This window comes from Carassius gibelio, chromosome B13, assembly GCF_023724105.1.
Source record: "Carassius gibelio isolate Cgi1373 ecotype wild population from Czech Republic chromosome B13, carGib1.2-hapl.c, whole genome shotgun sequence".
NCBI classification, from domain to species: Eukaryota; Metazoa; Chordata; class Actinopteri; order Cypriniformes; family Cyprinidae; genus Carassius; species Carassius gibelio.
The window spans coordinates 12,917,277-12,941,821 of NC_068408.1; the positions used below are offsets into that span (position 1 = coordinate 12,917,277).

At 38.8% G+C, this 24,545-nt stretch overlaps 1 protein-coding gene across 1 annotated transcript in view; it reads left to right on the top strand.

Annotated features, from left to right (window-relative positions):
• LOC127970462 (stromal membrane-associated protein 1-like) overlaps positions 1–24,545 on the top strand; it is an 83,463-nt gene that overhangs the window by 55,608 nt on the left and 3,310 nt on the right. Inside the window, exons 10-13 of the mRNA XM_052573049.1 lie at positions 1,836–1,914; positions 7,496–7,623; positions 21,181–21,406; positions 21,977–22,293. Of these exons, the coding sequence (XP_052429009.1) occupies positions 1,836–1,914; positions 7,496–7,623; positions 21,181–21,406; positions 21,977–22,293 (750 nt within the window). The remainder of the gene's footprint in view (positions 1–1,835; positions 1,915–7,495; positions 7,624–21,180; positions 21,407–21,976; positions 22,294–24,545) is intronic.

Genomic DNA, 24,545 nt, shown 5'->3' on the forward strand with positions numbered 1-24,545 from the left:
TGGACTGAAAGAGTTTTTATACTGTATGTGTAAATAAAAGCACAATTTTTTAAATTATTTTTGTTATATTTTGGGGTTAAATAATTAAACTCATTTTGGCCTGCTCACCTCATTAATATAAAAGACTTTAAAAACTAAATTCGTCACTTGAGGCTATAGAGACCCTTGCTGTGTGACCCTTGACCTTCCCAAAGTTGACTCTCCCTGTTTTCACAAGGTGTGATGTGTGTGCCATAAGCCTTTGTATTTCAGTTTATTTGTCTTGTGAAGGTTTTGTTTGTTTGTCTCAGCCTGTCGTGTTTCCATCATCTGAAGCACAAATACATCCTTGAAGGATTTCGTCTTCGAAGTCGTCTTCAAAGTCTGCATGTGTCAAAGTCAACAAATAGTAGCGCACCTAAGCCCTCAATTCATACATAATTCAACCAAAGCCAACCATTTTAAGATTATGGATTTCAATCATAGAAGCAAATAAAAGCTGTGCACCTTGTTTTTTTGCTAAGGGCAGCTGCACATCACATTCCTGCCTAAGTGTGTCTCTGCTTGTGTAATACAATAAAAAAGGTCACAAGTGAAAGACTTGGCCCTTGTACACAAAAGCTGACATGCAAGGCTGAAGAAGCTTTTCATCGCTGAAAGATTAAGAATCAGTTCAATTTTAATTCTTTCAACTTCAGCTTAACTTTAATTCAATTTCCAACCTTTCCTCAAGAGCTTAGGGCCCAGCGACGTATAAAGCACGCTTCTGATAGCTTTCATAATTCGGGAGCTTGTAAAATTATGAATGATCGATGTAATTTCTCATTAGAAACTGCATTCGACGGCTTTGGAATCAGTAAAAGCGTTTTTTTTTTTTTCATCAGGCAGCTATTTATTTTTTTTACCCCACAGTTGAATGGACCCGAGTCTCAAGCTCACTGGAGAGCGGCGAATTCCTTTTTCCCATTTAATCTTCTACCCACGATGCACCTGGCTTGACACTTCACCACAAACCCTGCCTGCAGATGCTCATTAGAGTGCTTGTGTCACTTCTGTCCCGCTTTTCAATCGCTCAAATCCAATCTTTTGCCAAGAACAATTGCGCAATGATGACATTAAGTGACACATCCAGACAAATTCGCATTTATCATTCCCTTTTATTGCGCTAATAAGGCAGATGTCAGACACTGGTGGTTTCATTCAGATTCGACAGTAAAGTCTGGCTGGGTTTTTGTTTGTTCTGATACCTTTTGCCCTTTTGTTACCTTTTGTCTTCCCAGTCTTTTTGGTAAAAGTGCAACCCAGTGCTGTCCTCTTGAGTTTGCTTGTGTGTTTGTGTATGTGTTTTTTGTGTAGAATGAGGTTTTTAAAGGCCTCTGTCTGGCTTTGATCCAGGCTTTAACCCAGAGCCCATCGATCGGCCGCTCAGACCGGATTAGGGTTCGTCTTCTCAACCCGAGATGCCTCTTTCTGCCTGTCACAAATCACAGGCCTCGAGCGCCTTTGAACTGCATCTCCAAACTGGCATGGTCAGTCAACACATGTGAGGTGCAGTCGGGCGTCAGTCAGGCTGTGAACAAATAGAGCGAGCTATTTTGGCACCGCGTTGCATTATCTATTCATACAGTTCGGAGCACAGGATGTTCAGAGCCGTCAAAGTGCCTGACTAGCAAAGCTAAAACATAGAAGCTGTGTATACATAGCATCTGAAGGCTGTTTTTGTGAAGAACATCATTGAAATCAGAACAACAACTGGTGGCCTATTACGCTGATGCTCGCATTCAGAATTGTGATCCCAAAAATGCTTTTCACTAACGCTCTTTCCTTTCTTTCTTTTTTGTCTTCCTTCATCCCAGAAAAGAGAGGACAACCAGACAGATTCCAGAATCAGTCCTAAGAAGAGTGCGGAGCCCGCCATCGACCTGTTAGGCCTTGGTGAGACATGAATAATTGATTACTCATCTCGTTGGCAATCAGGGAATGTGAAATGTGTAAGATAGGCTGGACCCCAAAGACTTCAAGGCCATCTTACACCAAAAAAATTTTAATTGGTGGGAGGTAGTGAAATGGAAGCAGAATTTGTGCACTTAACGCGTCATTGACTAATCCGATGGGATTTTACACACATATCAATACAGTGATATTATTGATAGCTAATGCCATTGATGAATTCAGCATGATATTTGGCATGTTTTCCTATTAATATATAATTATAAACTGGAGCATGGCTAGTAAGGGTGCTGCAGGTTCTGCGGTAAAAAGTAAAAAAAATAATAATAATTTATAATACAGACTTCCTGAGTTCGAATCCTAGCATGCCAAGTTTTCCCGACACCCCCCCTCCCCAATTTTCACTTCCTGTCTGCAGTAATACTGTTCTATCACAATAAAGGCAAAACGCAAAAATAAAATTATTTTTTTTATAAAATTAATAGAAAATTTTAATTGTGCATGCTCATGTTGATGCCCGTTATTCAGTGCTCACTAAAGTAGTATTTAAAAAACATGTAATTATGGCAAACCTTAAAATGAATATCAATGTTGCTTTATAATGAAATGCTGTGATGCCAAAATTCAGTTGTAGCATTTAAAATAATTTGTCTTAGTTGTTAAATGTAACTAAAACTGTAACTGGAGTTTTTTTTCCCCATTTTATCTAGAAAAAATAGTATCTCTCTCTTTTTTTTTTGCTAGTCCAGCAAGTAGTCAGAGAACATTGTCAAGACAATGTGTAGCTGTACACCAAAGCGACATGCTTTAAAGTCAGTGTTACAGATCAGATGTCAGTGGAACACACTGACTGCTATTACTGTCTGGATGAAGGTTCAGAGAAGCACACTGCTTTCAGTCCTGGTGGTATTGATCAGGCCGGCAACTCGAGCCCTTGAGATGACCAAACACAATTGATGTTATATTATTTTCTTGGAAATGAGTTTCTATTTGCTGCCCTGGAGCTTTCCTTTGTCGCTCTATGTTGTTTTTATCACTCTCTCTCTCTCTCGCTCTCTCTCTCTTATTCGATATTTCTCACTCTCTCAATCTCGATCTGCTACCTAGTTGTCCGTTATGATGTGCGAGAGACACAGAGAGTGGGTTAGAAGAATATATAAATTTCCGCAAATGTTTGTGTCCTAGGCAAGGAGGATAGAGTGTTTAGATGAACGTCTTCAGCTGGGGGGCAGTAGGGGTCAGTGTTGATGAAGAGAGGCTGGAGATGATGGTGTTGAGATTGAGACATGCGTCTTATTGATGTGTTTTTGCTCAAGGCCCCAGCATCTTTTCTCACCCTTCCATACCGACAGCCATCTCTAGCACTGTGTTCAGACAACCATCATTTTTCTCTCTCTTTTCATCGACGTGGCTGTTGATGAAAAATTGATCAAATTACTTGCATTATATGCTTGATTAATCAAGTGAATCACAGTGAACCAACAATATATCAATACATTTGCATTTGCATTCTGTCTGTTAAATGTGTGTTTAGTTCTATTAACACTTGATGTTAGCATCCGTCTCAGGAGGTTGGTTTCAGAATGGTTTAGATCTGGTGTTGACACCTGAATTTTTTAAAGGTAACTATTCATGATTGCATACTTTATTTATTTATTATATAATTATTCTACTTAAACCTTGCCTATCACTTAAAGGTGACTGCAAACTCACATTCAAATCTACCTTCATCCAATTGGCAGTCAATCGACAGTAGTCTTTTTATTATTATTATTATTATTATTATTTCTTTTTCGTTTGAAATAAAATATTTCAACCCCAAATGTGGTTTATAACTAATCAAAAAAAAAAAAGTTACACCTGTGTTTGCTATGAACACTTAAAATCAGGTAATACCAGGTGTGAATGTGGCCTACAGTGCATCTAATCTCATTAAATTAGCATATTTAATGCAATATAATGTCATAGATGTTTTGCTCATTTGCAGTTTTCCTTCAGATGTTTTGAAAAAGAGAAACATTAAACATGTGTTTGAATGTCTGGAAGAAGTCAGATCAATGGTTCTCATCTGGTTTAGTTTCAGCACCCAGATTTTACATTGGTTAAAAAAGTGACAACCTAACGCAGTATTTATAATTTTTTTTTCTTTTATAAGTTAATTTATAATCTAAATGAATAGTATTGATCTTATTTTGAATGATTCACTTTTTAATATTTTTTGGGATCTTGTCATTTTTAATTAAAATGTCATCTTGATCAAAAGAGAAACAAAAGCTCCTTTCTGGTGACTTGTGTCAGACGTCTCCAATCACTTCATCTGCATAAATCCCGTCACTTGTTAAAATTGATTGCAAGCTCGCATTCAAATCTGCCTCGATCCAATCAACAGCAATCGATAGATAGAACCAAGTCTCCGCCTTATAATTTCAATTATTAGTTACACTCGTTACAATATTGAAGAAAAGATCTGTTGCTACATTTATAAGTACATTGCAACTTTAACTTTAAAAAAGTATTTGTGAATATAGGAATGTCATTCAACCTATCCATGTTGACATCTGCCTTAATTTTGCTACCTGCCGCCAAGTTACATATGAATTTGCACAAAAATACTAAAGTTTGATTGGACTCTCATCCCATTCATCCTTTTCGTATCTCTGCAAACCTTTTTTAATTCCTTCATTAGGCTTCGTTTTTCCTTACTATTTCCATACCCATCACCAAATGAAAACCGCTGATTTAGACCGCATGCAAAGGCGCTCTTAAAGCATATCAGATATTTGTGCACACACAAAGGCTTTTGAAATAGAGTGCAGTGCTTTCCAGATGCTACGCTCTTCTGCACATCACACTATATGCGGGTTCTCTAATTTCCTCTTCCTATTCTCCTTCCAGTCACACCCCCAGCTCATCAAGCGTCGCATCTCTCCTCTTCCCCTCTCCCGTAGCTATTCGCTCAAGTTTTATTACTTTAAGATCTTTTATTTTCATGGATTTTATCAGTCATAAAGAGATAGCAGCGGCTCCTGACTCCGCGCACTGTAACGTGTGAACACAGGCAGGGCTCTGATGGAGTCTTTGACTTTAATGGAATGAGAGTGCGTCTGAGCGGCGGGCCGGCGAGCGGGTGCTCTTTCTCCAGCGTTGGCGGAGGCGTGTGCGGAGTGTGATTAGATTTCCTGCTCTCTTGGATGGAGTCAATATAGGTAGCAGGAACAGGAAAAGCAAGCTGAGCAGGCGGTGTGGGCTGCTGCCAGATGAACACTCCTTTATTTCTCTCTACAGAGATCAAGACTCATGCTAGCAGGTTTAGCCTGGCATTGGTCATCACTGCTGAGTCAGTGAGTCACAGATGCATCTGAATTATGTAAAGAGTCTGTACAGCCGCTGTGTCTTCATTGACTTCATTGGCTCAGAATAGATCAATTCAGTGGCCCTGAAAAGTATTTGGACACAACAAATGAAACTTTCATTTCTTTTGGTAAAACCTGCTGGTCTGTGAAATAGGTGTCCTAGCAGAGTAATCACACGGACTGCGAACCTTTTTTAAATAATACATATCAGCATACTTTCACCAGTTGAGTATTAACAGTACATTACAACTATTATTTTGTATTACAAGTTTTTTGAAATGTTATATTTAAATATGCAAATTATGCAAAAATATGCATTCATTTTCATAAATGTACAGAATGCAAAATCCTCTGAATTTATATACACACCCACATATGTATGTATGCATGTATGTATATATGTGTATATATATATATATATATATTAGGGGTGTAACGATACGCGTATTCGTATTGAACCGTTCGGTACGACGCTTTCGGTTCGGTACGCGGTACGCATTATGTATACCGAACGGTTCGTTGGAGTAATTAATTATATTTGAAAAAAAAAAAAAGAGAGAGAGAAAGAAATATAATGATATGCGTTCAACAAGGTAGCCCAATAACCCAAACAACGTAACAGGCAACGCCCCTGACACTCCCGAAGAAGAAAAAAACACCATCTTATATGTTTATGTTAGGCTACTCAGCAGGCGCTCGCTCACTCAGTACGCGCTGAAGGCTCGTTGCAAAATAGCCAATGCGTTTAACAGACTAGAAATGAGAAGATCCTCCAATAACCAACAGGTCTGGTGTTTGGGTGCACTTTGGATTCCCTTTAAGCTATAATGGTGATGGCAAGAGAGTGGTGGATAAAAAAACAACGGTATGTCGCATCTGCAACATGACAGGGTACACCAGCGGGATTACAAAAAAAAAAAAAAAAAAAAACCAGCGGGAATATCTGGGATATATGCGTCAGTACTATCTGGGAAAAGACGAAAAAAAGGAGAAACATGCACGCAGCAAACTATCCCTGCAGCATTTAGACACTAGCTTACAGGGAATCCAACCCAAACACCAGACCTGTTGGTTATTTTAGGATCTTATATTTCTGGTCTGTTAAATGCATTAGACATTTTGCAACGAGCCTTCAGCGCGTGCTGAGTGAGCGAGCGCCTTAGGGGCCGTTCACATATCGCTCCTAAAAACGCATGGAAAACGCTAAGCGCGTCTTTCTCCTGAGGCGTCTGTCTTTGCTAAGCAACAATGACGTGCTCTCTCCATGAGACGAGGAAATTTCAGCGAAGGATAAATGGATTTGCAGCTCTAAAAATCGCTTGCAGTAGCTCTGCTACTGAATTTATTTCAAAATTGCAATCCATATACAACTATGATCAGCTGTTCCTTCATCTTGGCTGAGCTCTCAACGTTGTTACGGGAAAGGATGAAGCTGATTGGTTGGTTCTTGTCACATGACCCGCGGTGCGCTTGCGGCATTCTGAAAAGTTGAGATGTTTTTACATTTTGCTGTATCTAAAACGTATCGAACCGAACCGAACCGTGACATCAGTGTATCGTATCGAACCGAACCGTGAATTTTGTGAACCGTTACACCCCTAATATATATATATATATATATATATATATATATATATATATATATATATATATATATATATATATATATATATATATATATAGATGTATATGTGTGTGTGTACCGGTATATATATCTCATTAAGGATAACACATAGGGAAAAAAAAAACTTAAAGTTTAGCTTTTGTTAGTGCTACTTAAGTGGAGATTTCTTGTTTTAGTGCATGAGAAAATTTTGAAGAAAAGTTAAATATGTTGTAATTATAATTAACAGAGACAAATCGATAGTGTAATAAAATAAATATGAACGATATTAAAAGTGGATAGAATACAAAACATCCACAATAGAAAAGTACATTATGGAAACAAAACAGACGAAAATATTCAATATTGATTAAAAGAAAAGGAATGATTCTGCTTGTGGTGTCTTGCTTTAATATTGATCAATGTTTTATGTTATGTAAGGCAAAGGTATTTGTAGATATTCAAGTGTGACTCTATAAACACTTTCTGGTCACTTTATTTGTTTAACGTTGATGTGAAAATGATAAAAATCCACAGTGACTGTTACTCTATGTAATGCATGTGACACTTTGTCCACGTCTGTAATGACATTTGGCTGTCTTTCGCTCAGATGCACCCACAGCCAGCTCTGCCAGCAGTGGGGCGGGAACAAGCAGTGCAGCTCCAATCAGTGACGACTTAGACATCTTTGGACCAATGGTATCCAACCCTCTGCCCTCAAACATCAACACAACCCAGGTACACGAGTCCACTACTGCAAACATCTATAGCCAGTTAGCGTGCGTGTGTACGTTTGTGTGTGTGTGTGTGTGTGTGTGTGTGGACTGTTTTGGGTCGTTTACAGGGCCACACATTTGTATAATTATATGGGTATGACAGAAGTATTACAATGTGAAGGTGATTTATGAGGACACAGAAAATGTCCTCAAACTGTAGAAAAGTATTACAGTTTCCACAAAAATATTAAGCACCCAATATTTTTTAATAAGAAGAACATAGATGATAATAATACATGTTTCCTGAGCATCAAATCAGCATATTAGAATTTCTGAATGATCGTATGTCACTGAAGTAATGATTGCTGAAAATTCAGCTTTGCCATCACAGGAATCAATCATTTAATATATGTTTTAAAACATATATATCATGTATATCATGATCTTCAGTCATGAAGTCAATGTCAGTGCTATGTCAGCACTGCACAAACCACCTGAACTCTTTTGGTACGTTTAGTAATTTGTCACGGCATGTGGTAGTTAACGCTAAGCAGACCTTCATAGACCAGTGCGCCTCATTTGTAAAGGATTGGACGTACGAGTTAAACAAGCAGCATTATTTTTCTTAGGTCACATGACGTGTCAGTTCCTGCCTGCCCTCATTCAGTCCGAAATCAACTGACTAAGAGAGACAAAGAAAAGGTCAAACCCAATTGTTTTAATTTCCTCCACAAACAACATGATTACATTTTGCCTGTCTAGTTGCGGCTGACAGAATTGATTTGCAGGGTCTCCCTGGCCAGAGAATGCAGCATGAATAATGAGGATTATTAGCATTTATTACGGCCCTTCACTAAGGAGAGTGAAGAGGAGAGATGTTTAATAATGTCAAGAGAAGAGCAATAAAAACCGAATCATGTTAAGAGGAGACAGAGAAGTTCGGCAAATACACAATGTATTTTCAAGATTTGTTTTTGTTGGCTGATGTTGACGTCTGCGTTTTCCTTATTTTTACATTTGAATTACTTTTGCCATCATCTAATGCTGACTTAAAGTTAATTTATGTACATTGATAATTTAATAACACCATTAAATGTAGTCTTCAGCAGATCTCACAATGAATATTTTTTTAAGTGTTACATTTTTCAAATATTTAGATAAAATGATCTTGCACTGTAGTATTGGACATTTGTCCATTACCGGGCATGTTTTTTTTTATATATTGTAATAATTATCAATACAAATATTATAAACACAGAATAATAATGTAACACAAGTATAAATATTCAGCGTATGGTACATTTTATTTGGTGAAGGGCGATAAGTGACCTTATATACTGTATAGATGGGCAGCGGGCAAAAAAAAACGTTGAAAACCACTGATTTACACTCTTACAGCCAATCAGGACGCTTGAGGATCTCAGCATGAATACAATTTGTCTTTGTGGAAGCTCGTCTTCACCTTTGGGACCCACTCTCACTAACCCACACTGTCTCTACTTTCGTCTTTTCTCCCTCGATAGACCTTAGTCAGGATAGCGCCATATGTCATTTTTGACACGAATGAAAATGAGGCTGTGAGGGACCGAAGGTACAGTGTTATCAAAAGATCTTACTGTTGTTTAACAACATACTGATTGTTCAGATGACGAAACATCTTTCTGAAAGAATTTTCAGTAGACAAAAACTCTAGAAAACAATTTTGAATTTGTTAGTTTTGAAACCCAAATATTACATAAGCATTATACAGCACATGTCTTTGTAAATTCTATCCGTCACAGTTTAGTTTTTCAATATGGCGTCTACCCTAACTAAAGTCCATTCCCATTTTTCTTTCATACTCGCTTTGACCATCATTCTCAGAATGGCTTAAGCTGGATTCTCTTTTTGATCTTGGAAGCCTGAAACTGTGCTGAAGCCAGAAAAGTCGCTTGATAAAAAGCCTTTTCCCCACTTGAATCAATGTATTATTGAGAGGTGTGTAGAGCCGCTGGACTGACTTGGATTTCTCGAATAATTGATGAACTCCTGCTCTGGCCAAATGGAAATCAGCCTTTCCTTCACAATGTACATTTGTACACGCATTCTGCATTCTCGTGGGATGCTAATAAAGGATAAAGAGGAGCTAAAGATAGATCACTTGAAAATAGTAAGCGAATGCTCAGGGCTTTACAAAGCATTCAGGCTCAACATCATGCTGTCAGTCTCTGCTCTTATTCTCCAGAAGAATCGAGTGGCAGTGGGTGTCTGATGAGCGAGGATGGCAGCATTATGGTTGATTCTTGTTTGTTGTGTTTTTTTTTAGAGTCTTTGTGTGGAAGATGTGTCTGAAAGAGCCACACATTGGCTCTTTAAAGAATTTGGAGGCTCTCCGCGTATCTGAAGATGTGTCACTTATTGGAATTGGATTGCTTATGTATGTAAATGAGGATTTGTTTTTCTCCAAACAGTGTATTTAGGAAGCAAGAGCGCCTGCAGGAAGTGCACAGAGAAGCCAGACCTCGCCTTAAAAATTAACTTCAACTAAAATTAAAAAATATTTTAAAAAAAACCTCAAAATATAGAGACAGTTGGGCGTCTTTGATGAGAAACCGCCAGGCTTCCGTATTCTCCATTCCTTCAGTGTGACTCCAGCCAGTGCATGTTAAACTGTCCTCACACTTCCTCTTTTCACATCTCATCTACTGCCAGCTTTTATATCAGCCCCTGAGACATACACACGCAGTCTCCTCCGCAGGACTGCCCCCTCCCTGCAGCTTGTATATGATTGCACAACCGCTAGCCAGTTCTGGTATCCCATGATGCTCGGTTAGCAGCCAATCCCTTCCCATTATTGACATCCTGACCAGCCTGTTTCTCTCAAGCTCCCTAATCAAGCTGTCTGCGCACATAAGGGCTGTGAGAATATCATCATCAACATTTCATGAGCGTTGTGGAGGCAGAACCTCTCTGCTCATTTGCATCATGATAATTCACATAATAGACACATGATGTTTATCGCTGTTGTGGGTTTGTCAATAAAGAAGTTGGTCGCACATTATAATACGGTTCCATTAGTTAACATTAGTTTGTGCATTAAATGGCATTAACAATGAACAGTACATTTGTTACACTGTTTAATAATCTTTTTTTAAATGCTGTTAATAAAAACAGTATATTTTATTTGAATAATGTGTTCCAGATTGTCATTGATTAATAAAGGGTTTAGGAGTATTTTTATCCATACTAAAAACCATACTAAAAGAGCTGGTTTTAAGATTGAATAAACCAAAAAAAGGCATTACAACAATGTAATCTAAAGCAAGAAAATTTAATATTCATTTTGACATATTCTACGGATTTAAGAGTGTTGTTTAAATTATCGTTTTTAAAGATTAATTTAAAATAAGTGTTAGATGAAAGAAAATGTGAGTGATCTAAATGTAAAACTAGGATAATGAGCAAAAACGAGTAAATAACCAATATCAGCCTTTACCAATAATAATAAAAAAAACATGCTACACTGAAAAATTAAAAAACCTTCATATAAAATTTAATTCGAAACCGTTTTCACTCAAAAATTGCTAATAAACTTCACAATTATTACAAAAAAGGCAATTAACACATAAACATTAGAAAAAGTATTAAACAGAAAGACTGAAATAGCATGTTTGTAAAACATACTTTTTTTCTTAAACCACCATGACATGATTTGACCCCAAAATCACACATCTCTCCACTTCCATATGATCCTCTTAGCATTTAGCTGCTTATTATCCTCTTAAAATGAGGATTCTGATGTATTACAGGGTTGTTTGAATTCTCTAAACCTCTTCCTGCTTTTACACTGATGCAGTCTACCAGACTAGGTCATGTAATTGCAGAAAGGTTTGCTTTATTTAAGTAATTTTGCTTGGTACCATCTGTCAGCTGTTTTCCTGCAATAGTATCGCCCCAGAATCTGCAGCACACAGGATGTATAGTGTGCTGACTCACTAATGAATCATTCAGCTGTTTAAGAGGCATATCTCATCGAAACCCACCGTTGGCCCTTTAAGAGAACAACTATTGATCTGCCCGTGTTCTTTGAGCTTTGTGGGCCCTAACTCTCTACATATGGGCATGCCATGCACCACACATTCAGCACTGCATGGGTGCAGCACAGTGTAAAACCACATTGAGCCTGTAAGAGCGCATGTGGGTACATACGCTGTTTCTACACACACTAGAGCTGCAGTGTAGGCAGTCTCAGTGTTTCATGTGAGTGTTTTAAGCACAGATGGTTTCTCAGTAGGACTTATGCCTAATGAAATCTGGGCTAGTTCAGTGTGTACACCTCTACAAAGGAAAAGGCTCTGCGGTGGCCGGTGTGCTGCAGGGCGACTGCTTTATCCAAGTTTTTAATTCAGACTTTGCTGCAAAACAATGTTTTCACTTTTTAGTGTGGTTTTGTAATAGCAAAGTCTTTTTGAGACGAAGGGTGTATCAACACTTGTCTTGAATCGAACTCAAGTTTTTTTCCCCCTTTGGTATGAAACTTTTGGGCAGGTGTGGATACAGCAATTGCACTCTGGTGTGGACCAAACAACCGAAACCGAGACCCAGCTGAAGAGGTGGTCTCAGTCCCCTTCCAAACGAACTCTGGTATGGTTGAATGGAGAAAGCAATGAATGGATGACCTCAAGCACACGTGTGGTTTTGTTTACGGTTTCTGGTTCACTTGCAAGTTTATAGAAATATATTCTTCTTGTAATACTTGTAAGACAGCTGTGACAGTAGTCAGTGGAGGGATGTTGACCTGATATATATGATGAAAATTCTTCTCTTGGAACATGATATATCAATTAATTTTATTGTATTTATTTTTTCATGCAGTGCATTTTTTGAAAAGTGTTTTTTTTTTTTTTTTTTATTCCGTGTGTTTTGGAAATTTTGCTCTTTAGGCTATTCAGAGTTGTACATTTTGCATTGCCATTCTCATTGCCAGTGTTGTATTTCAGTGTCTGGGAAGTGACTAACTGACAGACATATCATCTGGGTTGAGGGCTGATGATGATGATGATAATACTTTATTGTCAGACAAGTCAGAAATTTTTCTCATGTAACTGTATCCATGTTTACAACATTCAGCACCAACAAATACATTTAATCTACACAGTTCAAAAACACACATTGTACATTACACTTACATAAGTATTACATTACATCCTACATTACATATACTATACGTTTAAGACTAAGGCATACCACATTACATATACTATGTTTAAAACTACACCCTAAACTTCACAGCACCTTCACCTCTTATTCAACTCAATGATAGACTGATGCACAAATGATTGCTTCAGCCTAACTCTGTTGAAACTTGGGACTCAGTACCTCCGATAAGACGGTAAACTCATTATGCAAAACCTGATTAGAAGCAGCTACTTTATTAATAGCTAATGTTAACAAGTTGTTATATTCTAAATCATATCGCTTCTCAAGAAACTTGCCAACAATCCTTGAACAGATTTTTATGTGAATAAACAATTTTGTTTTTAACTTAACCGATAGACTCTTGTACCATATAGAGTTACAGTATTGCAGTATACTCACAATCACAGACATAAAAAAATAGCCAAACTTTCCTCTCACTACGCAAGACCTGAAACGACGAAGAAAGGTAATTCTCGGCTTTGCTCTTTTACAGAGAGTATCATTATGATTCTTCCAAGACAGCATATCATTTACCATCACTGATCTTTTCATTATGAATAACAACAGTTTATGTACAACCATTAAATCTGGACCCACATTTGATTTCTTCAAGTTTTACTCATATTAATAACAAGATCGTTATTCTTACACCATCCTACCAATTTTGTCACACCCAGTTGATGTGGCACAGGACTGTCCGAAACATTCAACACTAATATTAAAACAGTGTTGTCAGAATACTTTAAAATATATTGATTTGTCATGTCAGCTTGACAATCGTCTGTATACAAAGTAAAAAGTATAGCAGAACTGACACATCCCTGGGGTACTGTTTTATTCACTTTAACTCTCTGAACACTCTTTGTGAGAAATGAGATATACCAGCAAATCAAATGGGAATTTACGCCCAACTCTGCAAGTTTTGACACCAAAATATCAACCTGTATTGTGTTAATCGCAGAAATATGTACTAAAGTAGCAACTGCATCTTTATTACTGTATCCTTTCTTATAGGCAAACTGCCAAGGGTCAGGTCTGAAATGCTTCCTCCAGCCACTTCCTATACGCTTGATTTGCTTCCTTCAATTTCATTTTTAACTCTTTTTCTGTTCGTTTAAATACATTTATAAGTTTATTCTTAAATGCTACTTTACTGAAATGTATAACTTCTTTAATACTTTGCGACATATGGTTTGTTATTTAAAAACACTTTAAACTCTTTTGTAGGTATAACCAACTCAACGCAAAAATGATTGTAATCATTCATCACTGTGGTTCTGTCATCAGGAGAACCATTATCAAAAAATTCTCAATTTGTCCAGTCGAAACAGGCTTTAAGTTGTACTTTACAGTACTTTCATTAGACCACAATATAATCAGTTTATTTTCTGGTTTGCTTCTTTTAAGTTTGGTCTTGTACACAGGAATCATGTATATTACAGTGTGGTCAGAATTCAGTTTTGGTAGCATACAGTTTGACACTAAGCATCCTTAACAGTCACAAAATATTGTTATAACAGTCTTTACATATTGCTCGAATCCTGGCAACACAGTCTCCAATTAGCACTGGTTTAAATCGCCCAACACTACCATGGTTTTATCTGAATAGTGGAGCTGAACTTCATGAACATGGTCCGCTATCAAGCTGGAGGTTTACCGCTAGGTGGAACATATCCCACAAACAGCAAAATAAAGCATATTCTCTAGGCAGATAGAAAGGTCTTAAAGTCAAGCCAAGAATTTCCACATTGGGATCGCACATCCTATATTTTACGGATTATGCTCAACACCATTAATCATTTATATACACACAGATTTCGTCTCTGCTGCTTCTGCCCGAAACTTTATCTCTGTCATCTCACCAGTGATTTACCAGTGTAAATCCAGGGACTTCAAAAAGCGAATCAGGAATTGCAGACTGTAGCCAACATTGGGTAAAGCACAATGGAGATGACTCACAAAATTCATTACAGTAACTTTGTGTGATCTTAACATGTCTACTTTGTTATTCAGAGAACGCAGGTTACTGAAGACAAAAGATGGCAAAGGCGGCTGATTAGATCTCCTTTGCAGTCGGTTCTGAATTGTACTTGCAGGCTGTGTCCTTGCAAGGTTGGAACTACCCCACTTTATAGAAACAGCCTTTGAGCACAGACACATTGTAGGCTACTTTCCCTTACAGTCCACTATTAAATGTACTGCACACATCTGAATATTTGGGTTGAACTTTTCTGGAACAGTGTTGTAAATGCAACTTAACCACTTATTTCTAGTTGTGTCCTCTTTTGGAAGGCCAAACAAAGTAGTTTCGCTTTTACACCGAAACACACAGCGTCTCCTAAACCTGGCGGCGGCAGCAACAGTACTACAGCTAAAATCAAAGTTATCCTGCCTTTCTTTGCGTGGACATTTGGGTGGTAGTATGCAAATCTTCCCACACACTGGCATGTTTAAATGAGGCATTTTAGGAGGGCGTGGTCGAGTCTTCATTTTATAAAGAATGTCTCTTTGGGTTTAAGACTTTAGTCTTTGCAACTTTAGGGATCTTATCTATTCACAAAAAGTTTGTAACACTCCAAAGACCCATTTAATGCCGCATTGAACCGAAATTCCTACGTGCAGTTGGAGATTGCATCACCAAACATAACCCATAAAGGGCCAATCGTCCCAAAAATCCAAATCAAGAATACACTTCTCCCAGCCTTTATCTTTCCGGTTTTACAAGACTCCAACCAAACATTTAACAACCATTAATAGACATTAGACGAGACAAAACACAAACGCGGTGTACTGAAACGCAGTGCGCCGCTGAGGCTCTAGGCTATTAATGTCACCAGTGGCAGAATGTGTGTGCTTGTGTATGAAGTGTCAAAATTGTGGTATTCTGTAATCCAAAGGCTTCTGTTTCCACTCTTGTTCCGTCCCGTGTTTGTCCATGTAGTTAGTCTAATCACCATGAACTCATATATGCCCTTGTTCTCTGCATCTGAATAAAACAACACACCCACTGTAGGGGTACACGGAGGTCTAAAGAACCATTAGCATGGAGAAAAATGCTTTTTTTACAACCAGATGGCTTAGTTGCGTCATCATCTAGCACGTACTAATGGGGCTATTCTAACCAGCGTCCCTTGGTCCCATGCCTGACCTATTCATAAAACCTTTAGAAACCATCATATGATACTATCCCAAGGTCGTAGACAACATTACAGATACAGTCAAGTTCATGAATGGTCGGTTCTTATGAAGGACTGCCCCGAGGAACCGAGGATTAACTCATTTCATGCTCCAGCCCCACACAATGCGAATTCACACATTACCAGCTCTACCTTTAAAGCCAAACATCTAATCCTTAAAGGAAACATGCAATCCATTCGCACGTCTCAGGAAAAGGTGAGGCCTTCGCTCGTGACCACATGCAAATTGTTGGGATATTTAAAGAACACTTATGCATATTTTAGGATTCGGGGACAGTAAAGCATCAAGTGTATTAATTTTTCTCTTTACCAGACGGAGTAAGCTGGCCTTAATTGGTCTTGCTTTTTTCACATTTATAGTGTTTGTATGTATGCGTGTTCTTACTTTTCCAGGACAGCTCATTTTCTTAAAAGTATTCTAGAGGCAGAATGTCCTTGGGTATGCAAGCATGGCATCAGATGTTAGGACTAGGGTCAGAATGCCATCATGTTTTATTCTCAGGTTTGTCAGGGGAAAATGAAGCTGAATTATTATTAGATAGAAGGAATGAATTTCCTTTTGATGAATGCCTCTTTTTATAGATGTCAATGTATTAACTTATATATATGAGTTATATTATTAAATGTGATTTAATTTAATGTAAAATATATGTATTAAAATGTTTAATACATTGGCAGCCTTTTTTCGCAGATACGCCCCAGAAAATAACATCCATTTTTCATAGAATCGCAGGAGACACTGAAATGGTAAATTAGTGCCATACTGGCCTTTGATACTTAAGGTATTTTTGGTCATGTGTGGAGAAGAAAGTGAAATCATGCTACGTTTACAGTATGTAGGAATGTGATCTGCACTTAATGGCACTATGACTGAAGTCTAGACCAGCAGAGTATCGATCAAGGCCGAAGTGAGGTAGTGGATACATTACTGAAGGATGCCTGGAAGCATATAGGTCAGAGTGCTAATGCAGGCTCAGATTTCTTCATCTTCTATCTGTAACCAATGCTAAGTAACACAGTTAACTGATCCCAGAGCAGCACCGCAGGGACGCACTTCTTCAGAACATCTGCAGGACCAGTGCAGTACATGAACACAAAACCACAAAAGCATCTCTGCAGCCTGGGGCTGATGGGATGGGTGTTTGTAAGGAAATTCGCAGTTTGTTCAAGGCATACTGAGGCAACTACTTTCACACCTACGTGATGTATTTATGAGTAACATAAACATTTATGAGTCTTTTTTTATTCAATCTGATATTTAGATTTTTTTTATAGTTTGCAAATAGATGGTATTTGTTTATTTTCCCCCTTCATATTGTTGATTGTGTAGCTGTGTATTCCCCAGATGGCCTCGTGTCTCATCCGCTCTTTCCTGCTGACTGATCCTCAGACTCTGAGCTGCAGTGGGACCTTGGCAGGGTGGCACTGCCAGACTCTGCTCTGGCACATACCCAGCACGAACAACCATCTTCACCAAATCCAACCTAGCACATTTGTGATTTTGGGGCACTTCTGTTCTTTTGTTTTTTCGCTTCTTTTTTTTTTTTTGTGTGTGTGCTTGGGTTTTTCTGGTTTCCCAGGCAGAAGGGGGCTTTGGGGGAAACTGGATTAGCCCAGCCCACAGCACCACCAGAGTGCTAATTATCTGTGTGGGGCTGCTAATCAGACAAAGCCTACTCTGTTGCACATAAAATCTCTCTCTCCCTCTCTCTCTCTGTGGGTATGGGGGAGCGAGTGAATTGTGTTTGGGGGTGGGTAAAGCTAGAATATGCATGGTGCTCCGTGAATGTCACAGTGAAATACAGGCTGCACTGTGTTTGGATGGTGCGTGTGTGTTTCTGTACTAATGTGGGGGTGGGAAAGAGCAAATATTCATGGATTGGTGCCACACTAAATGTGGTGAATGAGAAGGAGAGAGAGATTATTATGAGAGTTCATCCGAAATTGCATACTTTCAAATTAGATAGATTGTCTGTCTGTCTGTCTGTCTCTTTATCACGTTATAATTATATTTGTATTTCCGTCTATCATTCTGTTATTCTATCTGTTATTCTGTCTGTCTTATCATTCTATTTTTCATTTTCTCGTTCTCTCCATCCATTCAGTACACCATTCTGTCCATCATTCCATCTCTCCATCTTTAAAATATAGATGTGTACATGTGCACACAGAAGGTTTCTCTCCCTCTCATTCATGGAGCATAGAGAAAAATATCTGTTCCCTGTCCCTGAATTCTGGAGTGTAGGTGTCCTGGCCTCCCCCTCCTCATCTATTTTTAATTCTAATAGCATTTCCTGTGTCCCTCTGCGGACTCCCGTATGGATCCCTTCAAATGTCACTCATATTACAAATAGAGAAAAGGGCTTATGTCATCTCTTTTTCATAATGTGGCCTGAAAAAAGGCTCCCTCCTGCCAAGCAAGTATGTTCTTGCTAGTTGCTGGGGTCTTGAGACTAGCTGTCAAGAGTTTGTGTGATTTCTTTGTTCCTCGCCTCTTTTCTCTCGTGCATATCAAAGGCTGAACCCATTATAGGCTGTAGCACACAGTTGTGTTAGCATCAGCCTTCACAGGTTAATCATCCTAGGGGTTTGCGTATCAGATCTGCGAGGTGGTGTTTGGCTTATCACGCCGCAGTGCTGTTCACCCGTGTTCAGCTCGGCTCACTTCTTATCAGATGTGCGACTGCCTCTGCAGCAGCTGCTTGTGTTACTTCTGCATACCTTAGCGCAGAGCTACATATCGTCGCCGGGAAGAGCGCGTCCACATGTGTCACTGCCAACCTACACCCTGTCCTCCCAACCCTGGCTTTTTTGTCTCTGATTACTGTGGAACATTTCTGTTCATTTAGCTTCAAGACAGGATAGACAGCGGGAGAGCAGAGACTGTCTCTGAATCACGCTCTTTTCGTTCAGTTTTATTTATGAGCTCATGTCAGGTTCACGTACTTCAGCGGTGAACTTCAGAGAATGGCCTGTTCGATATCTGCCATCTGAGTAAGCATGTTTGCCACTTAATGATACTAGAGTGAGAAGATTTTTGAGAGGAAAATCAATTGATACACGTATCTATTTGTTTTCGCTCTATTTGAATTCAAATAATGTAGCACATTCTCGCTTCTGTTTTCACTTCCTCTCGCTCTGCTTTTCTCTTCTCTTTCACCCTTTATAGAGGGTGAAACATTATAATTCACTCTAGTACTTTCTTTAATGTGTAAACTTGTTTCCTGTTAAAATATAAAGTTTGAGCCAGACTTTTTTTTTTTTACCATAGCTTCTACTTTGTCATAGCCATGAGCATAATTTGCTATTCTAGTCAGAATCAGATGCTCTTACAGTACATTTAAATAATGTACAATAATACCAATATTTATTTAATTGTATTTGTGACCCTGCACCACAAAACCATAAGGGCCCATTTTTTTAAAATGGAGAATTATACATCATATGGAAGCTAAATAAATAATATTTCAGTGATGGTTTGTTTTTACAATGTCTGGTTGAGATGCAATTATTTGAAAATCTGAGGGTGCAAAAAAATCAAAATATTGAGAAAATTGCCTTTAAAGTTGTCCAAATTAAGTTCTTAGCACTGCATATTACTAATCAAAAAATGGCTTTGTGGTCCAGGGTCACATTTATGTATTGAATATTTGTTGAATGTATTAAAATGTTTTACTATTATCAGTGTTAAAAAAAAATTCTGCTTAATGAACTTGTTGAAACCATGATACTTTTTAAGTTTCTTTAATGGAAAGTGTGTTTATTTGAAATAAAAAATCTTTAATATCACAATATCATTTTTGGTCAATGTAATGCATCCCTTAAAAAGTATACATTTATTTAAAAGTGTATATTAAAGTAAATAGTCTTTATTGAAGTGCATTTACAAAAAAAAAAACTATATGTTTGTATATATATTTTCTGCAGCTGTAACATGTTAATTTCATCACTAGCTTATAAATATCCTCAAAGTTAGAGGACAAAGACACTAGGTTTCATGAGGTCCACCTGGCATGGCTAATATGTACTGTAGTTGAATCATGGTGTGCTGCCAGCGTAGTGTCCTCAGTCCTGCTTCTAATGGTGTGATGTCCTCCTGATTCTTATTCACGGATAGACAGGAGCCTGTGCCAGACCTCAGCAAGACTCACCCAGGCCTCGCACATCACTGAACATGACCTTGGGCCACTGTTGAGTTTCTTCAGCCAGGTGCCACCAGAGTCAGCAAGTTATTTGTCACCATGCTGACTTTCCTGGAATTATGAACTATGATCTAGGCCTAGAACTTTCCCTCTATTTTGTATTGACGGACTTGCTTCTCCAAGGGTAACCATGGCATCAGCTTTACCATCTGCAGCTTTGTGGCTGCTAGTCTAGCATCACATGACTGTAATTGAGTAAAAGGATGCAGGTGCTTTGACTGAACACAAACGGCCTCTTACTGATTGTCTGTTCCATCTTCTGTTATGTGTGTGTGCTGTAAGTTTGTGTAAACGGTGAATTGTATCTCCTCTTCCTGAGCTATTCATTCATCACAGCTGCAGTCTAATTAATGTCATTTCTCTGCATGAAGATGATGAAGCCTTTCTCTTATCTGTGTCTGTTTATCCAGGATTCATATTTTTAACCAACTTTGATTTGATTATTTGCCTTTCCTTATGAGATGTGTTCGCATTTACAATTGTTCTGTGAATTTTTGTGGGTCACTTTAACAGGAATATATGTGATTTAAGCATTTATTGAGAGCTAAAGATTTCCTCACACACATTTCGCTACAGGTTTGAGTGTTCAACGCAGCCTTATTATTTTTTTTATAACTGTTCTTGTTAATAGTATATATGTTTTGAAATGTATTGATTAAATAATTGATTTTATATTTGCTGTTTTCTTTTTCACCTTTAGACAAAATAGTATATAATTTATAATGAACTTTAATAAAATGACTCTGTTTTTTTGTGTCAGTGTTATTTCCATTATGAATGTTTCTGAGCTTTACCTGGTTGATTTGGCACAAGTTTCCTACCATTTAGACTGGGAGGTCTGTTGAGATACCTCATTTGGCTCACGAGTTTAGGCCCACAGATATATCCATGCATGTCTGTGATTGCTAATGAGTTTTATTGATATGTGAGGGAGTTATTGTGTGAAGCTGTATAAGCCAGAGTGTCTATGGCTTGAAGTCAACTGTCTCCTCTGCTCTTCAGGTCAGTTCCAGTAAGGCAGCTGGTAGCGCTCAGGCCAGCTCCGCCGGAGGGGCTGTGGCAGGTGCTACGGGCACAGGAAGTGCTGCTCCACCACAGGGAGATCTGGACCTGTTCAGCGAAACCAGCGGGAGCAGCAAAGCAGAGGACTCGGCCAAGAAACCTCTCTCCAAGGACTCTATTCTCTCCTTGTATGGCTCCAGCACCGTCCCGCAACAGCCTGCACAAGGTACATCCACCCCCCAGAGTCCCACTTTCTTATTCCTCAGAGAATGAGCGATCTGAGCGAGAGAATGCAGATCTATAAATGGCGCTATGTATCCGGAGTCCATTTCTAATGGTGCTTTGGGATTGTGTGTGTGTTTGAGTGAAAGAGAAAGCAAGCGCGCTTCTTGAGAAGCCCTGTTGTAATGGGGGTATCAATAATTCAAGCACTGCGTGTCTCAGCACTCTGATACTGCTGAACGTGGTCTAAAGCTGCCTGCTTCGCCTGCCCTACTCTTCAAAGAGGACATTTCCCAAAACCTCAGATGCTCCAAATGAATGCACTGCCAATTCTTCACCATCAGGACGCGTTAGATGCCCCCTTTCATCCTGCACACCTCTTCTGTCTCAAAGATCCATTTCCTCTGGGCTCGAGGCGAGGAACTGCACACATTAGCACAGATATTGATCGCTCCCTGCCGTCTGTGATGTTTTGTGTGTCAGTGTCCTCTGGTCTTCTGATTTTCTCTTTGAACATATTGAGCATGTTGTCGTGTGTAAATTTGTGTATTTTTGTGTGTTTCTGCCCCCACAGCAACTGCTATGTTCATGGGCCCGTCTCAAATGCAGTTCCCCGCGCAGCCACAGGGGAACTTCCAGGCCTTTCCTGGGATGGGAGGAGCCATGCCACCCACGACCATGATGGGGGCCGTCATGGGACAGGGTGGCGCTATGATGGGCCAGAATACAGGCATGATGGTTGGCATGACTATGCCTAACGGTTTCATGGGAAACGCACAGCCAGGAGTGATGGGCTTGGCCCCAGGCATGATGGGACCTCAGGGCATGGTGCCCCCTCAAAACATGTATGCCATGCAGCCAGGTCAACAAGGACAGTGGAACATGGCACAGGTATGTTATATTTGGATTTGTGACTTGTAATGGTGCTGTAACCAATTAGCCACATATAAAATGTTCCTTTAGTCACCAAAATATTTATCTTGTCAAAACACACACATCGCTTGGAGTGCTTAGAAAAACGCTATGTAAATGTAAGGAATTATTATTCTTTATATCTCTGTGACAGCTCAAGGCTGGTGAACGATATAAAGTGTATTTTATAAACATCCTATGCTATTGTAAGTCTATGCAAGTGGTGTTTTGGTATATTATGTTTGCTGAAATGCCTTTGAAGAGTGGGATTTTGGAGTTATTACATTATACTATATTATATTATAATGTAATTTTATGTCAAATGTAAATCTTATATATACCTATTCAATTAAACCCTTATATTTGTATACAAATGTATGAATATTAACGATTATTTAAGATTTTAAAAGAGATTACTTTTAAGCCCTGTTCACACTAAGAACGCTAACTCTAAAGATAAATATTGGCGTCCATAACCAGCGGATGATATTGTCTGTTTATTCTAAGCACATGCTCGTGTGACGTTTCTGCCAGATGCTGATTGGGTGTCAGTCACCGTTCATCAGCTGGAAAAAATAATTCTGAAAGCAATTCAGCTTGCTTTGGTGCGGACTCGAGGGCGCATAACTGCCGCAAAGGGGGTCCCTGGAGCACACTTTTGAAAGCTAAAATGATGAATGGGACACCCTACGGTCTCATGGACTTAACGGACACGTGCATACGGTGGCCATTGTAAGTCCGCAAGACTAAAAGTGCACATGAAGTGTTCCATTTGGGGGACAGGGCCATAGTTATCATCATTACTGTGAACAGGCCTTTATTCAACAAGGAGGGCATTAAATCAATCAAAAATGACAGTAAAGATGTTTGTAATGTTAAAAGAAAGATGAATATTTTCATTAAATGTTGTTCTTTTTATTCAAGGCAGAATATATGTATAAAGAAATCTTACTGACCCCAATTTTTTGAATGGTCATGTATATTTCTGCACTTAGAAAAGTACTCACATCTCATAAATATATAGACATATAAAATGACCTATTGTATTATAAAGACAGAGCAATCAGGATTGATCACATTTAAGATTATGCTGTGCTCTAGTGATATTTTACCTTATGAAAAAGTGAATGGTAAATCAGTCCACTAGTAAGCTCTTAGAATGCAGATAACACCTAAACTAATCAAGCATCTAGAGTCGATCACATTGGGTTATATTGGAGTGTACGGCCTAAATAAGTGTTAGGTACAATGCAAGAAGGAACGAGTCTTTAAAACCCATTATCGAGGAAGCAATAAGGGAGCTGGCAAATGAATGATTATTGTAATAATATCATGGCATTGTTTTAGGTGGAAAAAAAGTGAACCTGAACGAATGTCCTAATTACTTACGGTTGATGATGGTACGCTTAAGTCCAAACCAGAGGTCAAGAGCTGCAGGTTAGGTTCAAAATGTTCCTCTGGGGAATGTATTTTTAACCGACCCTCCAGAATCGGCCATGAGTCATAGATATAAAAGTAGACGTTCATCATCGGTGCAGCGTGCTGGCTGCAGTGGATCAGCATCAGCTTTTTATAGAGAGAACATCTATATTTGAAGCTATTACCATTCATCATATCCGATTCCAACAATGCTTCTCCTGATATCCACAAAGCTTTCCTTTTATTCAGATCAGATCTTTTCAAAACCATTTCAGGTGGAAAGCGAGCTGTCACTTAACGTCTCTCTCTGTCACTCTGGGCGTATAATCAGAGATTCATAATAAGGGTTTTAATCTGCTGTCACCTCCCATCTACATGTGGCTTATTAAAGATGAGTGCTCAGTGACTCCGACCTCTCAACTTCTATCATCTCCCTGCCTCGCCCCCGCCTCCCATGGCCCGTGACCCCGTGCGTATGAGGCTCAGAGCAGAGGGAGTCTGTGATTTTGGCCTCCGGGAGGTTAATTATACATCATAAATCAATACAGCATGCTTTACACTCACAAGGCCTTAATTAAAATCCCTCCCCACAATGCAAGCGTGTGCGCACGTCCTGAGTTATAGGCCTTCAGCAGCACATTTGTATTTTGAGAGACCAGCTGAGGAAAGAAGTGTGGAGTGAGAGTAGTTTTCCAGCGTTGTACCTGGGAGGAGTGTTTTTGTTTTTTTTGTTTTTTATAGAGAGATGGATCTGACTTGAGATGTTTTTCTTCGTTATCCACCACATTCACTCCTCTGAACAGCTGAGGACT